Here is an 18,585-nt window from a genome sequence, read left to right as displayed (position 1 = left end):
GGAATAATAAGGTGGGGGGGGCACCCACTCTCCTCAAAATCCGCCCTGGGGGAGGAGGTGGTGCTGGTCCTTACTGGAAACCAGTACCCAAGAGCAGAAAAGGTGGAAAAACACCCCAAATTGGAGAGAAATGCCCCAAATTGGAGAGAAATCCCCATTTTTAAACCCAAAACACCCCTGAAACCCCCCCAAAAAGCCCATTTATCAGAGGGGGGGGGCCCTACCGGGAGAGGGTTCAAAGAAAGACGGAGACAGGCAGGTCCATTAACCAAAATATGCTCCAGTTTCTATTCACAAGGAAAAGCTCCAGTCCATCTTTTTATTATTATTATTATTTTTTTTTTTGAAAAATTGCTCCTGACGTTACAGAACTAAACTGAAATGTTTTCGTCGTCTTCTCTTCCACTCGTTCAACATTTCATGACAAAAACAGAAACTTCATGAGCCGAAAAAGAGGGAAAAAAGGGGAAAAGTGGGGGGGGGGGGGGGGGAAGGTGAAGGTGTGTGGGGTGAGAGGGGAAAACGGGTGGGGGGGGGGGGGGGGGGGGAGAAAAAAGAGAGAGAAAAGCTTTTATAAAACTAAGATCTGGGGCCCGGCGGGTAGGGGGGCCGAGCGGAGAAAAAGGAATTAAAATGCTGTAATTAAAAAAAAAAAAACAAAAAAAAAAACGAAAAAAAAAAAAACAAAACAAAAAACCAAAAAACCAACCAAAACAACCTGGTGAGTGGCCGCGGAGAGCGATGGAGGAACCGAAAAATTTACAAACTAGTTTTTTTTTTTGTGTTTTTTTTGTTTTTTTTGTTTTTTTCTCCTTTTTTAAAACCTGGGGCTGGCTGCTAGGGGGCTACACAGATGGATGGTGAGGTGAGGCCGAGGGTCCGCGGGCGGCGCCGGGGCCCTAGCTGCTTCCCATGCCCCCGGTCTCGGAGGAGAGCCTGCAACGAAGAAGAGGGCGTCAGAGGGGGCTGGGGGGGGGAAGAGAAAGAGTTTTGGGGGAAAAAAGAAGGGTTTTGGGGAAAAAAAGGGGGTGTAGGGGGGAAAAAGAAGGGTTTTGGGGGAAAAAAAGAAGGGTTTTTGGGGAAAAAGGGTGGTGGTAGGGGGAAAAAAAAGGGGTTGGGGGGATGAGGAGGGGAGGAAGGGGTTTTCCCCCCCCCCAGGAGGGTGGTGGGGACCCCCCCGTGGTCAAAGCTGGGGTTATGCGAAAGCAGCGCAGGGAGGGGGGGCTCAGGGTTGTGCCCCCCCCCCCCACTGGGAGCTCTGTGGGGGGACCCCAAAGACCCCCGAGTGCAGGCAGAGGGGGGCAGCGGGGAGGGGAGGCAGCGAGCTGGGGGGGCAGAACCCAAAGGGGGGGGGCACGGGGAAATTAGGGAGGGTGTGGGGGGGGCACAGGGAGGTGGGGGGGGCACAGAGCAGCAGCTCCAAGCGAGGGGGGGGGGGCGACAGCAGCAGCGCCCAAAGGAACCAGGGGAGGGGGCAGCGCGCGTGGCCCCCGAGGAGGGTGGCAACGAGCCCAAAAAAAAAATAAAAATAAAAAAAAATAATTTTAAAAATGGGGGGGGACCCCCGCTGGGCCCCCCCCTCCCCACCCGCAGCACAGATCTAGCAGAGCAGATTCTCACCGTGGCAACTTTATTACAGGTACAGACAGAAAAAGAGACAGGCGAGGCCGCGAGCCCCGCGGGCACCGGACCCGGAATGCAATTAAATCCAGACTCGTTTATTCGGTAACGAACCCCCCCCCTCCCCACCCCCCCTCCCCATCCCAACATCCCACAACCCCCCCCACCGCCGCGATTGCAACCGAACTCCTAAAAATAAAGAGGGGAAAGGGGTGGGAAAAAAAAAAAGCAAGGGTTGTAAGCTAGAGGAGTCAAGGAGGGACGGACGGGGCAGCGGGCTGGGAAAAAATAAAGGAAAAATTTAAAAAGAAAGCAGAAAAACGGCTACGAAACACCCCAAAAAATAAAAAATGAAAATAAAAATAAAAAATAAAAAATAAAATAAAAAAGGAGGAGGAAGGAAAACCCGCAAGGAAACCCAAAATTAAGATTTAGGAAACCCAAAGTTAAGTTTCGGAAACCCAAAATTCAATTTTTTTTTTTTGCTCGAGTCTCCTCTAGGGGGGCTCCGCGCTGTGTTACCACCCCCCCCCTCTTTCCCCCAGCCCTTTTTTTTTTTGTTTTTTTTTGTTTTTTTTTTAAGGGGGGGGGGCTCAGTAGGGAGAGAACCTCTGCTTCTCCGCCTTGAGTTTGTTAGAGACACACGGCACGGCCGGGGCGGAGGCGCCCTTAGCAGCAGACACAACATTTAGAGCCAGGAGAGGGACAGGTTTCATGCCAAGCAGACTGGAGACACAAGGGGCGGTCGGAAGAGGGTTGGGGAGGCTGGCGGGTGCTTCGGAGCCCCCCCCCGTGGCGAGCGAGGGGGTGGTGGTGGAGGAGGAAGAAGAAGAAGGGGTGGAGGGTTGAGAGAGGTTGATGCTGAGGTGGTCAGGGATCGTGACGGAGGCTGCCTGGGAGGAGGGTTTAGCGCTTTCTAAACTGTAACAGAGGAGAAAAGGAACAAAAAAAAATAAAAAATAAAAAATAAAATAAAAAAATAAAATAAAAAAGAAAGAAAAAATGAAAAAAACAAAAAAAAAAGGGTGGGTGGGTGGCTGGCAACAGCGCGCGAGAAGCACAGGACAAACAGCGTCAAACCGCACGGGGTCGGGGGGGGGACACGGGGATAACGGCACCCCCAGGGGGACAACGACACCCCCAGGGGGACAACGGCACCCTAAGGGGGACAACAAGACCCCAAGGGGCTGTGCTGGGCCCCAAAAATGTGGGACCCCCCCTCGCACGCACCCCCAGCCCCGTGTCGAGCCCTGGGCCTCGACACAGAGCCGAGAAGGGGGGGGGCGGCCGCTGCTCCTGGCCCCCAGCAAATGGGGGCAACCCCACAGGTTTGGGGGCAACCCCATAGGTTTGGGGGCTCGGCTCCTCCACCCTAAGCGCCCCCCCAAGGGGCTGAGGATATGGGGGGAGCAGTGGGGGCACCTCGCCAGCCCTAAACGCCACCGCTCCCAGCCCAGCTGGCTGTGGGGACAGCGGGGTCCGCGCCCCACACATATTAGGGTGGGTTTAAAGCGGTCCTGGGGGGCTCAGCCCCTGCCCCCAAAACCCTGCCAGACCCCACAGGGGAGCCAGAGGTCCCCACGCAGGTTTGGGGTGCCCCACAGATGCTCGGGGGCTGCTGCTCCGAGGCAGGAGAGCAGCACCGGGCGCCGCGGGATCCACAGGATCCCCCACATCCCGCTGGGGACGCAGCCCCGAGCCTGGGGGTGCTCCCCGAGCCCTCACCCCATAAAAAAAAATAAAATAAAATCCCTCACAGCACCAGCGACGGGTCCAAAGCCCACAAACCCGCTCGGCCCCCGTGGCCTCAGCTCTTTCCTGCAGCCTCCCAGAGCCCAGGAGGCGATGGCACGGGGACAGCGGGGAAAGGGGGAAGGAAGGGGCACGGAAAAAGGGAAGGGGAAGGTTGAAAAATAATTAAAATAAATAAAGAACAGGGAGGGAAGCCCCTTCCCCTCATGCTGTGGGGCACGAGGGTGGTCCCAGCCCTCCCCCCCCGCGCCGCCTCGTTACGGGAGCCTCACCTGACATTAATTAGATACTGGGCCAAGCTAATGCTGGCTGCGGAGCCGGTGATGGTGACCTGCCTGTCGGTGGAGCCCTCCACCGGGTTGGCAATTTTGATCTGCGCCCCGGACATCTGGCGGATCTCGTTGATCTTGGCGCCCTGGCGCCCGATGATGCAGCCAATCAACTGCGGGGACAAACGCGGCTTCGTTAGCGGCCGGGTTCGTTAGGGCACCCTGACCCTCATTAGGGCACCCCCGACCCCCACCAGGGCACCCTGATCCTTATCAGGGCACCCCCAACCTTCATTAGGGCTCCCCGACCCTAATTAGGTCACCCTGCTCCTCATTAAGGGACCCCAATCCTCACCAGGGCACCCCCAACCTTCATCGAGACACCCTGCTCTTCATTAGGGCACCCTGACCCTCATTAGGGCATCCCAATCCTCCTTAGGGCACCCTGCTCTTCATTAGGGCACCCGGATCCTCATCGGGACACCCTAATCCTCATCATTAGGGCACCCCGCTCTATATTCAGGCACCCCAATCCTCATCAGGGCACCCCAACCCCCATCGGGACACCCTGCTCTTCATTAGGGCACCCTGACCCTCATTAGGGCATCCCAATCCTCCTTAGGGCACCCAGATCCTCATCGGGACACCCTAATCCTCATCATTAGGGCACCCCGCTCTACATTCAGGCACCCCAATCCTCATCGGGGCACCCTGATAGACATCAGGGCACGCCAACCCCCATCGGGACACCCTGCTCTTCATTAGGACACCCCCAACCCTCGTCAGGGCGCCCCCACCCCCACCAGGGCACCCTGCTCCTCATTAGGGCACCCAGACCCTCATCAGGGCACCCCAATCCTCATCGAGACACCCTGCTCTTCATCAGGACACCCTCCTCTTCATTAGGGTACCCCAACGCCCACCAGGGCACCCTGCTCATCAGGACACCCTGCTCTTCATTAGGGCACCCCAAACCTCACTGGGACACCCCCAACCTTTATTAGGGCACCCCAATCCTCAACAGAGCACCTCAACCCCCACCAGGGCACCCTGCTCTTCATTAGGGCACCCCAATCCTCATCGGGACACCTTGACCCCCACCAGGGCACCCCAACACTCATTAGGACACCCTGCTCTTCATTAGGGCACCCCAATCCTCATCAGGACACCCTAATCCTCATCATTAGGGCACCCCAATCCTCATTGGGGCACCCTGCTCCTCATCAGGGCACCCCACTCTTCATTAGGGGACCCCACTCTTCATCGGGGCACCCCTGACCCCCTTCCCTGCCCACTATCGGGGGGGGGGGGGGTCACCTGCAGGGACAGGGCTGGAAGGTTTTAAAACCCCCCCAGGAATGTTTAAAATGGCAGAGAAATGAGCAAAATCCACCCTAAATCCAGCTGGGAGGAGGAGGAGACGGCAGAGGGGTGCAAGGAGCCGGTTTGGGGGCGCAGCCATCACCCGTGGGGGGGCCACGAGCCTCTTTTGGAGTGTCTGGGGGGGGTCATCCCACCCCGCCTTCATGGGACGCCCAAAGAGGGGCGGATTTGGGATCCCCCCCCCGCCACCCCGTTGTCCCCAGGGGTCACTCACATCATTTGGAATGGTGAGTTCGTGGGAGGTGGTCTGAGCAGACGCATCCAAACCTGCTTGGGAGACACAGACAGAGACACGATGAGGTCGCGGGGGGGGGTCGTTGAGGGGGGGGGGGGTCACGGGCACCGCCACCGCCGCAGGCCGGCCAGCATTTGCTGCTGGAGTCCCCTCCAGGGCTGCTCGGGCAGGAGGGGAGGGGGCAGAGCAAGCAGTGAGGTTCCTCGAGCCCCCCACCCACCCCCCGGCACCCCCCCCAACCACGATTTAACCCCCCCCCCCCCTATAAAAACCCAAATTTATGTTGGCACCACGGGCTCTTCCTTCCCGCGGGGACAATCCCGGGGCAGCGTGACACCAGCCGGGGCAGGCAGCACGGGGCTGCTCGGGCGTTTAATTAATCATGATCGTTATTAGCAGTAATTATGAATCATTTTTCCCCCTTCCCCTGCTACGGGGGGGCAGCAGGAGCCTCGAGACCTCACCGGGGATGGCGGGGGGGGGTGTTTTTTTTTTTGGGGGAGGGCGCAGCGGCGTGGCCATGCCGGTGAGGGCGACGCTGCCCCCAGCACGAGGGCTCAGCCGCTGGCTGCTCCAGGAGGGGGGGGGGGGGAAGCCCCAAAAAGTTCCCCCCCCCCCAAAAAAAAGAAAAAAAAAGCATCGGGTGCCCACAGGCTGAGCCCTCCACCTCAATTCCGCTCTCCAGAGCCCGAGCTGACTCCTTCTGGGGGCTGTGGGGCCGAGGCAGGCGGCACCTCCAGCCCTTTTGCGGCTCCCCCTGGCCCCCCCCCGACCCCCCCAACCCGTGCAGCGCTTCCCAGGGGAGAACGAGAGCCCCGGGGCGGGATGAATAAACCCAAGAGAAGAACTACAGGTTTGGTGTTTTAATCATTACCCCAATAGCCTTTCACCTCTGGAGAGCTGGATTCAATGCCTGTTAAGATACAAGGGACAATGAGTTCGGCCGCCTCAGCTTTACAGCCCCAAGGGGGGGGGGGATTTTTATTTTTATTTTTTTTTTTAAGCCATTTTAGCGAGTTTGCAGCGAATTTGGCACAACCCAGCAGCTGCCTGCTCAGGACTGGAGTAGCCGGAGGGGAGAAAAGGGGGTGCTGCAGGCTTGGAGGGGGGGGGGAAAAGCTCCCGGGGCGCAGCACGGAGACCCTGCCTGCTCCCTGCCTGCCCTGTGCGGCCCCCCACGACAAAAAAAAAACATTACCTGGCCAGGCTTCGCACTGAGAGGGGTTTTTTTGTGTGTTTTTTGGTGTTTTTTTTGTCTGTTTGAGAGCCCCGGAGGCCCCGCTAGAGGGGAGCCGAGCTCCCGGGTTGGTTTTCGGCACGCGCACGCGCGTGAGCGAGCGTGGGGAGGAGAGGAGGAGTTCCCATACCACTGAATCCAGTGTTGCCATGAGACATGGGGAAGTGGGACTGTTGCATCGCCAACTGGTGCAGCTTGGTCAGCTGGAGAGAAAAAAAAACAAAAAAAAAAAGAGAAAAAACAAAAAAAAGGAGAGAAAAACAAAAAAAAAAGCTGCTGTTAGCCGCTGCACCAGCCCAAAAGGGCCAGGACTCGCAGCGGGCACCGATACGGCGAGCAGAAGTGGTGTTATCCCCCCCCCCTCCCCAAATTTTGGGCTGGGGGGGGCTGTGCCCACCCCTGAAACCCCCCCCGGAGAAGCGAGGAGCTGAGCAGAGAGGAGCAGGAGGGCCGAGGTGCTCGCACCACACCATGAGGGGGGAGAGGGATGCGATGGAGGGGGGGCGGGATGGAGCCTGGCTTCCTCCTGGCTCCCCTCCTGGCCTGGCAGAGCCCCCCCCTCATCAAAACACCCCCCCATCAGAGCCCACCCCTCTATTAGAGCCCCCCCTCGCTGCTCTAAAGCTGCCAGGACCCCCCCCAAAAAGCCTGCAAGGAGCCCGAGGGAGCAGCACAACAGGTGCCAGAGGTCCCAAAAGAGCTGGGGCGGCACCCAAAGGTGTCATGGAGGGGGGGTGGGGGGCACCCAAAATGTCACCCCCATCCCCAGCAGCCCCCCACCCTGCCCCGGGAGAGCCACGGTGGCAGCGAGGCCGTGCGCTGTCATTTGGTTTGTTTGTTTTTTTTAATTATTCCCCCCCAAGTGGGGGGGGGCTCGGTGCCAAATTCGGGAGGGGAGGAGGGAAAGCCGGAGCTCGTGTGAAATGCCAAGGCGGGGGGGAGAGCGGAAAAAAATAAAAATAAATAAAAAAAAAAAGGAGGAGAGAAGGGAGGAGGAGGAGAGCTCTGAGAGCAGGTGAAGCTGGCTGCAGGAGCGCTGAGAGTTTTTTTTGGGGGGGGGGGGGGAGTTTGGCTCCGGGTCGAGTTTTTTTTCCAGCCCGAGGAACAAAGCGGCGGCGGGGGGGGGGGGGGAGAAAAATTTCGGAAGAAAAGGGGAAGGAAAGGGGGAAAGGGGGGAAAAAGAGGGTGGATGGGAAGACAAGAGAGTCGTAAACCAAAACTTACATCTGGCTGTGGAATGGCATACTGTCCTTGAATGGTATAGGCCTAAAAAAAGGAGGAAAAGAGTCCGATTAACGCCCATCGGACAGCCACCCCGGGGCAGATCTCAACTAGCCAGGAAGGCGGAGAGCCGGGCGGAGAGTTCTCCGGGGCGAGGAGGGGGGGGGGGGCAGGAGAGGCAGGGGACGGACAGTGCTGGACCAAAGCAGTCCCTAAAAGATTTGGGAGAGGGCTCGGGGGGGGTTCGAGGGGGGTTTGGTGGGGTGCGGAGTGGGGGAAAAAAAAATAAAATTAAAAAAAAATCTCTCGAAAATCGTGGCCTGAGGTGGCGGTCGCAGGGAGGGAGGGAGTGGCCGGGAGGGCGCCGTGCCCCCCCCCCAAAAAAAGAAAAAAAAAAAAATAAAAAATCGTTAAAAAAAGGAAATAAGAAGAATAATAATTAAAAAAGAAAAAGGGGGTGGCAGACGGCCGGAACGGCTGGGATCTTGATGAAGATGTATGGTGTGGTGGAGTCCGACGCTGCTCCTACAGCCCTGCGTCCCGTCCCCCCCCCTCCCCGCCTCGCCGACAGGGGAGGGTCTCCAGCGCCCGCCAGCCCTGCTAGCTCCCGGCCCCAGCCTTCCCCGACCCCCCCCCAGAGCTTTGTTTTCCTCCCCCAACCCTCCAAAGGAAAAAAAAACAGAAAAAAAAACAAAAAAAAAGAAAAATGAAGGAAAAATGTCCCGCTGCGAGTCCTCTCGTCACTCCTAGGGAAAAAGGTGAGCTGCTGGAGCTGGCTACCGCTGCTAAAGGCAAAGAGGGGGGGGTTTTGGGGGCAAAAAGAGGCTCTCGGGGGGGTTTCGGAAAGGGGGGGGGCGCTGAGTGCCTGACCTGCCAACTCCACGCCTCGAGGGTCTGGGGGCAGCCACGGACCCGCAGCTCCCCAGAGGCTGGGGGGATCGGGGGGTGGGTAAAGGGGGGCAGGGGGGAGCCTGGCTGGCTAAAGGGGTTCTTTTATTTTTTTTTTGGGGGTGGTGGTGGGTCGGGGGGGGGGAAAATGGGGTGGGGGGGGAGGTGGGAGAGGCAGGGGGAGAGGGGGGGTACACAGCCTCACTTCCAGGTCACCGGAAGAACTGCAGCCCAGGCTGGAATTGGCCCAAGTTCGTTGCCATGCAGTGGCTGCCGGGTGGCCTGCGTGAGGAGAGGTTTTTGGTGGGCTCAGAGTCCAGTTCCCACGTGGACAGGAGTCCACAGCACAAAAAAAAAAAGAGAAAAACACAAAAAAAAAAAAAAGGAAAAAAAAAAAAGAAAAAAAGCCACCGGGAGGAGGAGGAGGGGGAGGGAGGGGGTCACTTTTCGGATATATTTCGTATTTTTGGTCGGTTTCGGTTGGTTTTTTTTTTTTTTTTTTTGGTTTTTTGAGGGGACAGGGACGGGGAAAATAAAATGCCACACCCTTGTTGGCAGTCTCAGAGAGGCCAAGGATTGAACGGGCCGTGGAGACTGAGCTCCCCTCTCACCTCCTGAGGTGGTCCCTCCAAGTCAGAGTTGAGGCACATGGATGGGGCGGTGTGGGGGTAGCTCGCACTGCCGCTGCTGTACCTGTCCTGTGGATAAATTAGAGGACTTCAGTCTCCAGGGCTGGCAATCCGAAACCCTTCCGCTAACACCACGAAATAAAAGCAAAAAAAAAAAAATAATAATAATAATAATAAAAAGATAGGAAAAAAAATAATAATAAAAAATCCACCGGCGCCATCGGCTCTTCCCCTTGCCAAGGGGCCGACCCTGCTCTAACGCACGGCTCTGAGCTGAGGGAATTTTTTTTATGGGGGGGGGTTGGGGGGTTTATAGGGGTGCGACGGGCCCCCGGGCCGGGGTGGGGGGGTTGAAAGGGTTTAAGGGGTGTGGGGGGGGGCGGAGGGGTGGAAAAATGAGGAGGGGGGGGCGGAAAGATGAAGGGGAAAGGGTGGGGAGAGCTGCGTGGCCGGTGGGAGCCTGCTCCTCACTGCTCTAAAAGGGGGGGGCAGCCGGCTCCCGGGCTGGGGGGAGGAGGGGGGCCGTGAGGCTGGGCCCCCCCACCCTAAAAAAAAGAAAAAAAAGCACCAAAAAGGGTGTTTTTTTTTTTTTTTTTTAGGGTGGGGGGGGTGATGCCTGGCACTCCCCCTCCCCAGGGCGCAGAGCGGCAGGAGAAGCTGTCGGAGAGAGGGGGGGGGCTGGAAGAGGAGGAGGAGGAGGAGGGGAGGAAGGAAAAGGTGGGGGGGGGCAAGGGGGGGGGGGCCGAGGCGAAGGTGGGGTGTGGAGGGGGTGGGGGGGGGCAAACAGCAGCAGCTCCGATCCCAAATGAGCGTGGCAGGCAAAAGGCCTGGCTCTAAGGGGAATGGGGGGGGGGCTCGTGGGCAGCCCCCCCCCCTCAAAAGAGCTCACTGCAGCCCCCCCTGCCCCCCCCCCAGCCCACCCACCCCCCCGGCCACAGCGCTGGATCCGGCCCGCGTGGCCGTGGCTCTGCCCTAGCAAAACCCCCAGGGGCTGGCAGCGAGGGGGGGGGCGCTTTTTTTTTGTTTTGTTTTTACCCCCCCCCCCCAAAAAAAAAAAAAAAAAAAAAGCTCCCCAAATCTCAGCGTGCCCCCACCCTAAGGGGGGGGGGGGCAGCACGGAGGCAGCGGAGGAGTCTGCGAGTGGCCCTGGTGCTCCAAGCAGTCCCAGGAGCTGCGGGGGGGGGGCCGTGACCCCAAATTCCCCCCTCAACCCCCCCCCCAAAAAAAAAAAACACCACCTCCTTATCTCGCCCAGAGGGGACCAACGCAGCCCCAAAGGGCTGGGGGGGGGCTCGGGGTTTATAGCCAGGGGGTGGCACGGGGTGGCCCCCCCCTCAAGGAGCGGCGCAGGAGGGGCTGGAGCCCCCCTCCCCTGCTGGCTCCCCCCCCCGGCGCCCTCCCCTCATCGGGGTGAGGCCTTGCAGCCCCCCCAGCCCTGCCCAAGCCACGGGCAGCCCTAAAAGCCAGCCCCAAAAGCACAAAGACCCCCCCCCCCACAGACTCCGGGTCCATCACGCCCCCCCCCACAGGGCACAGAGCCCCTCAGAGCCCCCCCAAGAGGGGGGGGGCACAGCCCAGAGCTGTCCCAGTTTGATCCCATCCCCGACCACCACCACGCTGGGACTCAGCCTGGTGGCTCCAGGATAATTTACCAGCACCCCCCCCGCCCCAAATCGCCCCCCCACAGCCTCCTCTCCCCCCCCCCCCAAAAACCTCTGCCCTCCTGCACCCCACAGCTCAGCAGGGAGGGGGGGGGGGGAAACGGGGTGGCCCCAAAGCGACCCCAAGGCAGCGACGCGGGCGGCCCCGAGGCGCACGGAGAGGTCGAGGTGTGCACGTCGCCAGCGGCCCCCCCCCCAAAAAAAAAACCCCCCCCCAGCACCCCAGGAGCAGAGGAGAGGCCTCACCTGACCGCCTGCAAAGATGACGGGAGAGCTGGAGGGCTTGGGCCGGTACGGGATGGTGACGCCCTTCGGGGGAGACTGGGGGACAGGGGAGAAAAAGCAAGGTTAGGCACCACGGGGGGCTGCAAAATGACCCTAAATCCCGGTTTTTTCCCCCCTTTCCGCCCCCCTCGGGAGCGTGCAGAGCCTCAAAGCTACAAAATAATCTTATTTTTCCCCCTTTTCCATGCAGGGAGCACGTGAGGGAGGTTTGGGGCACGCACGATGCCGCTCGGTGTCCCCACGTGGGCAGCAGCTCGGGAGGACGGGGCTCGAGCCCATTTTAAGCACCCCCAAAGGTGGAGATTTTAACCCCAAACCCCCCCCCAAAACCCCCCAGCAGCCTCCTCCCAGCCTTTGGGGGGGTTCCTCAACCCTCGGGGGGTTCCCTCAGCCTTTGGGGGCTTCCTCAACCCTCAGTGGGTTGCCCTCGGGGGGGTTTCTGTCAGCCCTTTTGGGGGGGGTTCCTCAGCCCTTGGGGGGGTTTCCCCAGCCCTTTTGGGGTTCCTGTTAGCCCTTGGGGGGGGGTTCCTCAGTCCTTTTGGGGTTTCTGTTAGCCCTTTTGGGGTTCCTCAGCCCTCGGGGGGTTCCTGTTAGTCCTTGGGGGGGGTCCTCAGCCCTTTTGGGGTTTCTGTCAGCCCTTTTGGGGTTCCTCAATCCTTTTGGGGTTCCTGTTAGCCCTTGGGGGGGTTCCTCAGCCCTTTTGGGGTTCCTGTCAGCCCTTGGGGGGTTTCTATCAGCCCTTGGGGGGTTTCTATCAGCCCTTGGGGGGTTCCTCAGCCTTTTTGGGGTTCCTGTCAGCCCTTTTGGGGGTTCCCCAACCCTTTTGGGGTTCCTACCTCCAGCATGACGACGCAGATCTGTTTGACGCACTCGATGATGGACTGTGGGATCCCGGCGATGGTGATGGCTCGCTCGGTGGAGTTGGGCAGCATGTCCCCCGCCACCTGCACCTGCGCCCCCGTGCTCTGCGGGGTTGGGGGGGGGGGGGGGGGGGGGGGGGATTGAGGCGGTAAAAATAGGAGCCGAGAGCCGGGCAGGGCGCTGGGGAGTTATTCATAGCCCCGAGAGCCCCCCCCCCCCGGCGGTAAAGCCCTTTAATCCCAGCTGGAAATAATTCGGGAGGAGGAGGAGGAACGGGGCAGGAGCTTTTCCCCCCCCCCGAGTGCTGCAGGGTTAATCCCGGGGCAGGGCAGCAGCACCCGGAGCTAAGCAGCATCAGGCACCTCCCTCAGGGGGGGGACAAGGGAAAATAAAGCCTGGAGAGGGGGAATTTAGAGCTGGGGGGGGGCAGGAACCCAAGCGTGGCGCTGCCGGGAAGCCGTGCCCTGAGAGTCTCAGTTTCCCGAGTCCTAAAAATACGAGGAGCTCTCCACAAAGGCCAAGCCACCTCCCCCCCCCCTTTTAGGGCCAGCCGGGGGGGGGCTGAAACGAGGATTTACCTCCCTTAAAACCTTCCCCGTGAGGTGGGGGGGGGGGGGGGGCCAGCAGCACCTACCTCTCGGATCTCTTTGATCTTGCAGCCTCCTTTGCCAATGAGGGAGCCGCACTGGCTGGCGGGGACCACGAGCCGGAGGGTGACCGGGGGCCGGCTGGCGGCCGTGCTGTTGGTCATGGAGCTGCTGATGTCCTGCGAGGAAGAGGAGGAGCTCAGGGGGGGGGGGCACCGGGCTCAGCACCCTCGCCGGAGGGTCGGGGAGGAAGGAGCTGCAAGGGGAAAGCCGGGGGAAACACCCCCGGGTGGCTCCCCGGGACCGTTTCGCAGGGGTGTTGTTTGGTGGTGGAATCACCACAAATGGTTTTTTTTTTTTTGGGGTGGGAACAGGCAAAATAACTCCTCCACTTGGTGTTGGTGAAAATGATGGGTTTTGTTTGGTTTTTTATAAAGCACCACGGAGGTTTTTAGGCACCCCACTCAGCTGTGGTGGACTCTGTGAAGCGGCCGCGCTGATGGGGAAATGGGGCTGGGGGCTCAGAGCCCCCCCCTGCAAGCAGCTCCTGGGGTATCTCAGAGCCTCCCCTCGTTAACGAGGGGGGACTAACGAGGGGGAGGGAGGGCAGGAGCAGCCGGGGGGAAAAGGAGGCAGCGCAGAGCAGCAGCCGTGGGTGCAGGGGGAGGGGAGGCCGGGGGGGCCGAGCTGACCTAGTAAAGGGGAAGCCGAGTGGTGGCGGCAGAGCTGGGACACGGCAGCAGCTCGGGGCCCCCAAATTTTCGGTATTTTCCAATTTTCAGCTGAGCAGAGGGGGTCGGGGACATCTGCCAGCGCCAGGCTGCCTCCAAGGAGGAGGAGGGGGCCCGAATTTAAGAGGGGGTGAGGGCGCTGGGAGTCGCACCCCAAAAGAGGGGAAGGCTGTGGAGTCGTACCCACAGCACGGGAGGGGAGCCCCCCCCTTCCAAAAGCCGCAGGGAAGCCCCAAAAGCTCCTCGCAGCGCAGCTGTAAGGCCCCCAGCCGGGATTGGGGCTGTGTGGGATCGGGACCCCCCACTCCACCTGCGGTTCCACGGGACGCAGCTCCTCTCCTTCAGCACCGCAGCACCCCCAGAGCCCCTCCTCGGCAGGGCTGGAGGCGAAGCCGAGCCCCCACCGCACCCCAAAGCGGGCGGGGAGGGCCAGGAGCACAAACCCAGCAGGGCTCCGAAGCCCCCATCCATCCGAAGCCACCTCTCCGCTGGCCACGGGGCATTTTCGAGCCCCCAAAACCCCCCCCCAGGGCCCCAAGGCTCGGTCAGGAGGCACAAAAGGCCAGCAGCAGGCACGAGGGAAGCGCTGCTGCCTGCACCCTGCACCCTGACCCCACAGGGAACGGGGCAAAGATCCTCCCCGGGCAGCCACGTGGAACACAGCCTGGCCACCCCCCAAAAAAAAAAACAACAAAAACCTTCCCCTATTGCTCCCGGCCCCACAGGAGATGCAGGGGGGGGGACAGAGCCAGCCCTGCTCGGTGTCTTCAGGGGGAGAAACCCCCCCGGGGAATAGGGCGGAGGGCGGGAGGGAGCCGCGCACCTCTTCCAGTTTGTCGATGATCATCGCAAAAGCTTTGAAGATGGCGTTGGTGGGGCCGGCCAGGGTGATGATCCGCTCGGGGCAGTTCCCTTCTGAGATGTTGATGCGAGCGCCGCTCTTCGGGGTGGAGAAAAAGAGAGAAAAAGAGGTTAAAAATCTGTAAAAAGAACCCGGGAACGGGGGCGATCGGCGCCCAGTCCCGGCCCTCCCCGCGGCAGCCATCTTAGCCTCGCCGCCTCCCCGCCCCGCCGGGACTACAACTCCCAGCATGCCCCGCGCCGGCTCCATCTGCTGCCGGGGCCGCGCCGGAAAATTCCTTTCAGCCCCCCCCCAAACTCCCCAAATTCCCCCCCCACACCCCCTCCCCAAAATCCTCCACCCCCCCCCTTGCGACCCGTCCCCGGCGCTCACCTCCTCACGCATTTTCTTCACCGATTCCCCTTTCTGCGGGAGGGAGAGAAGGGAGAGAGGGGGGGGGGGTTAGAGCGGTTTTTTGGGGGGAAAAAGGGCAAAAAGAGGAGCGGGGAGGGGGTTGCGGGGGGGTTGCGTTGCTCGCTTACCTTCCCGATGATGCTCCCAACCTCCTGGGGGGGGGGGGAACAAAAGCAGCGTTAGGAGGGTTCAGAGGGGGGATAAAACACCCCCCGAGACCACCACCAGCCCCCTTTTGGGGTCAGCCCACGCTGGGATCGTTTTGGGGCCCCCCCAGCCCCCCCCATACACCAGATCCCCCCCCCACAACCCCCCCCCTCGGGGTTATTTTCGTGGCGGAGCTGTCACGAGCCCGGCCGGGTGCCAGCAGCGCATTCCTCGCCTAATGGCGGCACCAACGAGGCCGGGGCGGGGGGGGGTGGAAAAAAAAAAAAAAAGACACACCACCACCAAATTTCGGGTTTTTTTCCCCCCAATCTATCCCGGGGGGGTGTTTTTGGGGCTCCCCCCACTCCGTACCTTTCCGTGCATGAGTAGCCGGATGGTCAGCGTGACGTTTAAGCCGCCTTCGATGACGCCGGTGTCCATCTTGGGCTGCGGCGGGGGCACAGGGAGCTGGGGGGGGGGACACAGCAAGGTGGGTGCTGAGCCCCCCCCCCCATAAACCCAAACCTGACTTTTAGGGGGTTTTGTGTTTTTTTTTTCCCCTCCTCCCCACACTTTTTAAGGCCCGAAGAGGCTGAGCCCCCCAGCAGGCTGCTCCGGGTGGCGCGGCTCCCCCCCCCCCCCAAAAGGTTCAAATAAAACAATAAAAAAAAGGGGGAAACAACCCAAAAAATCCCATATCTGGGCTGCGGGAGGGGGTTTTGGGGCCGTTTCCTAGCTGGTTTCCCTCCCCCGGGCGGACAAGGCCACCCGGTCGGGTTTCCAACAACCTGCGAGCCCAGCGGTTGCAAAACACCCAGCGGGGGCTCAAATCGCCCGAAAAAGTCCCAAAAAAAGGAAAAAACACAAAAAAAACAACCAAATGAACCCCTTTTCGGCTGCTCTCCACTTCCCTCAGCGCCCCGTTAAAAGTTTAGGAAAGGGAAAAACCCCAGGGCAGGGGGATTCGTCCTGCGGGGGCTGTGCCAAGCTCCGGGGGAAGGCTCTTTTTGGGGAAAATCGTTGGTTTTGGTGATTTTTACCCAAGCGGCTTGTTTCAGCCCCAGAAAACTTGGCTCAGCCCCGAACCTCGTTTGGAGAGCCCCAAAGCCGGGGGGGGGAGCAGCTGGGGGCTCCCAAAAAAAGGGAGAAACCACCCTAAAAAGGGGGAAATAACCCCAAAAACGGGGAGATTGTCCCAAAAAGGAGGGAGAAACCCCCCCCAAAAAAAAAATTAAAAAATGGGGATTTTTGCCAAGCTGCTGCCCCGCTCCTCCTCCTCCTCCCGGCAGTCGCTCGGCCGCCTTCGTTAGCGTTAATTAGCCGGCCCAGCAGCCGTCCTGCCGGTCCAACGGGACCCGTGGCTGGGACAAAAGGCTGCAGGGGGACCCCGGGGGGGGGCCCTGAATCCAGGGGGGGGGCCCCGAGCCCGGTGAGGGGGGGCCCTGCTGGGCAAACTTCCCCCCAAACTTCTCCTTGGCACGTGGGGGCCGGATCCTGCCCCCGGTTTGGGGCCGTTTCGTGGGGTTTTGGGAGGGGAATTGGGGCTGGGGGGTGGTGGGGAGGGAAATGGGGGCTGGGGGGGGGCCTGGTCCTATATGGGGGGGGCGGAGATGGCAAAGGGGGGGGGGGAAAAAACAACAAGGGGGGGGGAAAACGGGGGGGTGGGGGGTGAGGCTCGAACCCAAAAGGGGGGTCCCGGGGGGGGAAACAGGGCCCAAAGCAAAGGGGGGGGGGCGGGGGGGGGCAAAGGGATCGGCTCCTCCCCCCCCCCCCCGGAGCGGCGCCTCCGGCCCGGATCCTTCCGAAATTAAAAAAAAATAATAAAAAAAAGAAACTAAGGAAAAAAAGGGAAAGTAGTTAAAAAAGGGGAGAGAAAAAAAGGGGGAAACTGGCGGAAAAAGAGCGTTGAAAAAAAAAACAAAAAACGGTTAAAAACGGAAAAAAAAACAAGTTAAAAAAAATCGTTTAGAAGAAGAAAAAAAATAAATAAAAATACGGATTTAAAATGTCCGCCCCCCAAATAAAAAAATAAAAAAAGGGGGGGGGGGGGAAAGGAGGAGAGGGGGGGAGGGGCAGCTCCCCCCCCCCCCCCCCACCTCAGCGCCGCGCGCGCAAGGCCGCGGCCTAGGCCGCGAGTAGGCCTCGGGCAGGCCCCGGGCTGGCGGCGGGGCGCGGCCGGGCCCGGGCAGGCCCCGAGCGGGCTGAGGGCGCCACGCGAGGCCCCGGCTCGGTTGGAAGAGAAGCGGGGAGGGAGAAAAGAGAAACCCCGGGGCCGAACGGCGAGGAACGATCGTGAGCGGAGCGAGTGGAAGGGGGTTAAAAAGGGAGGTGGGGGGGGGGGGCGCGGGGCCTACCTGGAGCGGCGGCGGCGGCAACGGGAGGAGGAGGAGGAGGAGGAGGAGAGGGGGGGGAGGGAGGAAGGAGGAGGAGGAGGAGGAGGAGGGGAGGGAGGTGGGGGGGGAGAGGGAGCGGGCGGGACGGCGGCGGGCGGCGGGAGGGGGGGGGGGCGGCGGCGGGCGGCGGCTGCTCCTGCTGCGGCGGCCGCGGCGGCTCTGGGCGGGGGCGGCGGGAGCGGCCGCTTTACGCCCGCCCCGACCCGGAAACGGCGGCGCGGAAGGGAGCGGGGAGGGGGCGGGGCCTAAAAGGGGGGGGGGAGGGAGGGGGGAGGGGGAGGGGGAGGGACACGCCCACTGGGAGGCACCGCCCACAGGGGGGAGGGGGAGGGGGCAATAAGGGAAGGGGGCAATAAGGGGGCAAGAAGGGGGTAGGAAGGGGGTAAGAAGGGGGTAAGAAGGAAAATGGGGTGATAATGGGGGGTAATAAGGGGGTAATAAGGGAAGGGGGTGGTCATGGGGGGGCAAAAAGGGGGTAAAAAGGAAAATGGGGCAAGAAGGGGGGTAATAAAGGAAAGAGGGGCAATACTGGGGGGCAATAAAGAAAAGGGGGCAATAAGGGTGGGGGGCAAGAAGGGGGGTAAGAAAGGATTGGGGTAATAATGGGGGGGCAATAAGGGGGGCAATAAGGGGTGGGGGTAATAAGAGGGGGGTAATAAGGGAAGGGGGTAGTAATGGGGGGCAGGAAGGGGGGTAATAAGGAAGGGGGCGGTAATGGGGGGGCAAAAAAGGGGGCAATAAGGAAAATGGGGCAATAAGGGGGCAATAAGAGGTGGGGGGCAATAAGGGGGGTAACAAGGGGGGTAACAAGGAAGGGGGGCAATAATGGGAGAGCAATAAGGGGGGGTAATAAGGAAGGGGGTAGTAATGGGGGGGCAAAAAGGGGGGCAAAAAGGAAAATGGGGCAAAAAGCGGGGTAATAAAGAAAAGAGGGGCAATACTGGGGGGCAGTAATGGGGGCAATAAGGAAAATGGGGGCAATAATGGGGGCAAGAAGGAAAGGGGGGCAAAAAGAGGGGCAATAAAGAAAAGGGGGGCAAGAAGGGGGCAAGAAGAGGTGGGGGGCAATAAGGGGTGGGGGTAGTAATGGGGGGGGCAGGAAGGGGGGTAATAAGGAAGGGGGGCAATAATGGAGGGGCAATAAAGTGGGGCAATAAGGGGTGGGGGTAATAAGAGGGGGACAATAAGTAAAGGGGGCAGTAATTGGGGGCAAGAAAGGGTGGGGGTAATAATGGGGGACAGGAAGGGGGGTAATAAGGAAGGGGCAGTAATGGGGGGCAAAAAGGAAAATGGGGCAAGAAGGGGGGCAATAAAGAAAAGGGGGGCAAGAAGGTGGCAATAAGAGGTAGGGGGCAATAAGGGGGGCAATAAGGGGTGGGGGTAGTAATGGGGGGGCAGGAAGGGGGGTAATAAGGAAGGGGCAGTAATGGG

The 18,585-nt window shown here is 60.3% G+C and overlaps 1 protein-coding gene across 18 annotated transcripts; it reads right to left on the bottom strand.

Annotated features, from left to right (window-relative positions):
* Positions 1-305: 305 nt before the first annotated feature.
* Positions 306-17,232, bottom strand: PCBP2 (poly(rC) binding protein 2). Of its 18 annotated transcripts, none has more exons than XM_084500010.1 (16): positions 17,116-17,232; positions 15,134-15,229; positions 14,743-14,766; positions 14,594-14,626; positions 14,183-14,299; positions 12,676-12,807; positions 12,017-12,145; positions 11,142-11,216; positions 9,217-9,303; positions 8,822-8,887; positions 7,721-7,762; positions 6,627-6,699; positions 6,134-6,172; positions 5,239-5,294; positions 3,645-3,814; positions 306-936 (listed from the first exon to the last, which is right to left on the bottom strand). In XM_084500010.1, the coding sequence occupies exons 2-16, from the start codon at positions 15,200-15,202 to the stop codon at positions 900-902; spliced, it is 1,149 nt and encodes a 382-aa protein (XP_084356136.1). In that variant the 5' UTR covers positions 15,203-15,229; positions 17,116-17,232; the 3' UTR covers positions 306-899. The 18 variants fall into 18 exon arrangements, 16 of the variants coding, with proteins under 16 accessions (XP_084356136.1, XP_084356145.1, XP_084356144.1 ...); XM_084500019.1 differs by having other exon boundaries at positions 5,239-5,291; XM_084500018.1 differs by having other exon boundaries at positions 15,134-15,208; positions 17,116-17,163.
* Positions 17,233-18,585: the final 1,353 nt, after the last annotated feature.

This window comes from Aythya ferina (genome assembly GCF_964211825.1).
Source record: "Aythya ferina genome assembly, chromosome: 28".
NCBI classification, from domain to species: domain Eukaryota; kingdom Metazoa; phylum Chordata; class Aves; order Anseriformes; family Anatidae; genus Aythya; species Aythya ferina.
Note: the sequence above shows the minus strand (reverse complement) of the source record. Positions and strands in the feature narration are given on the sequence as shown.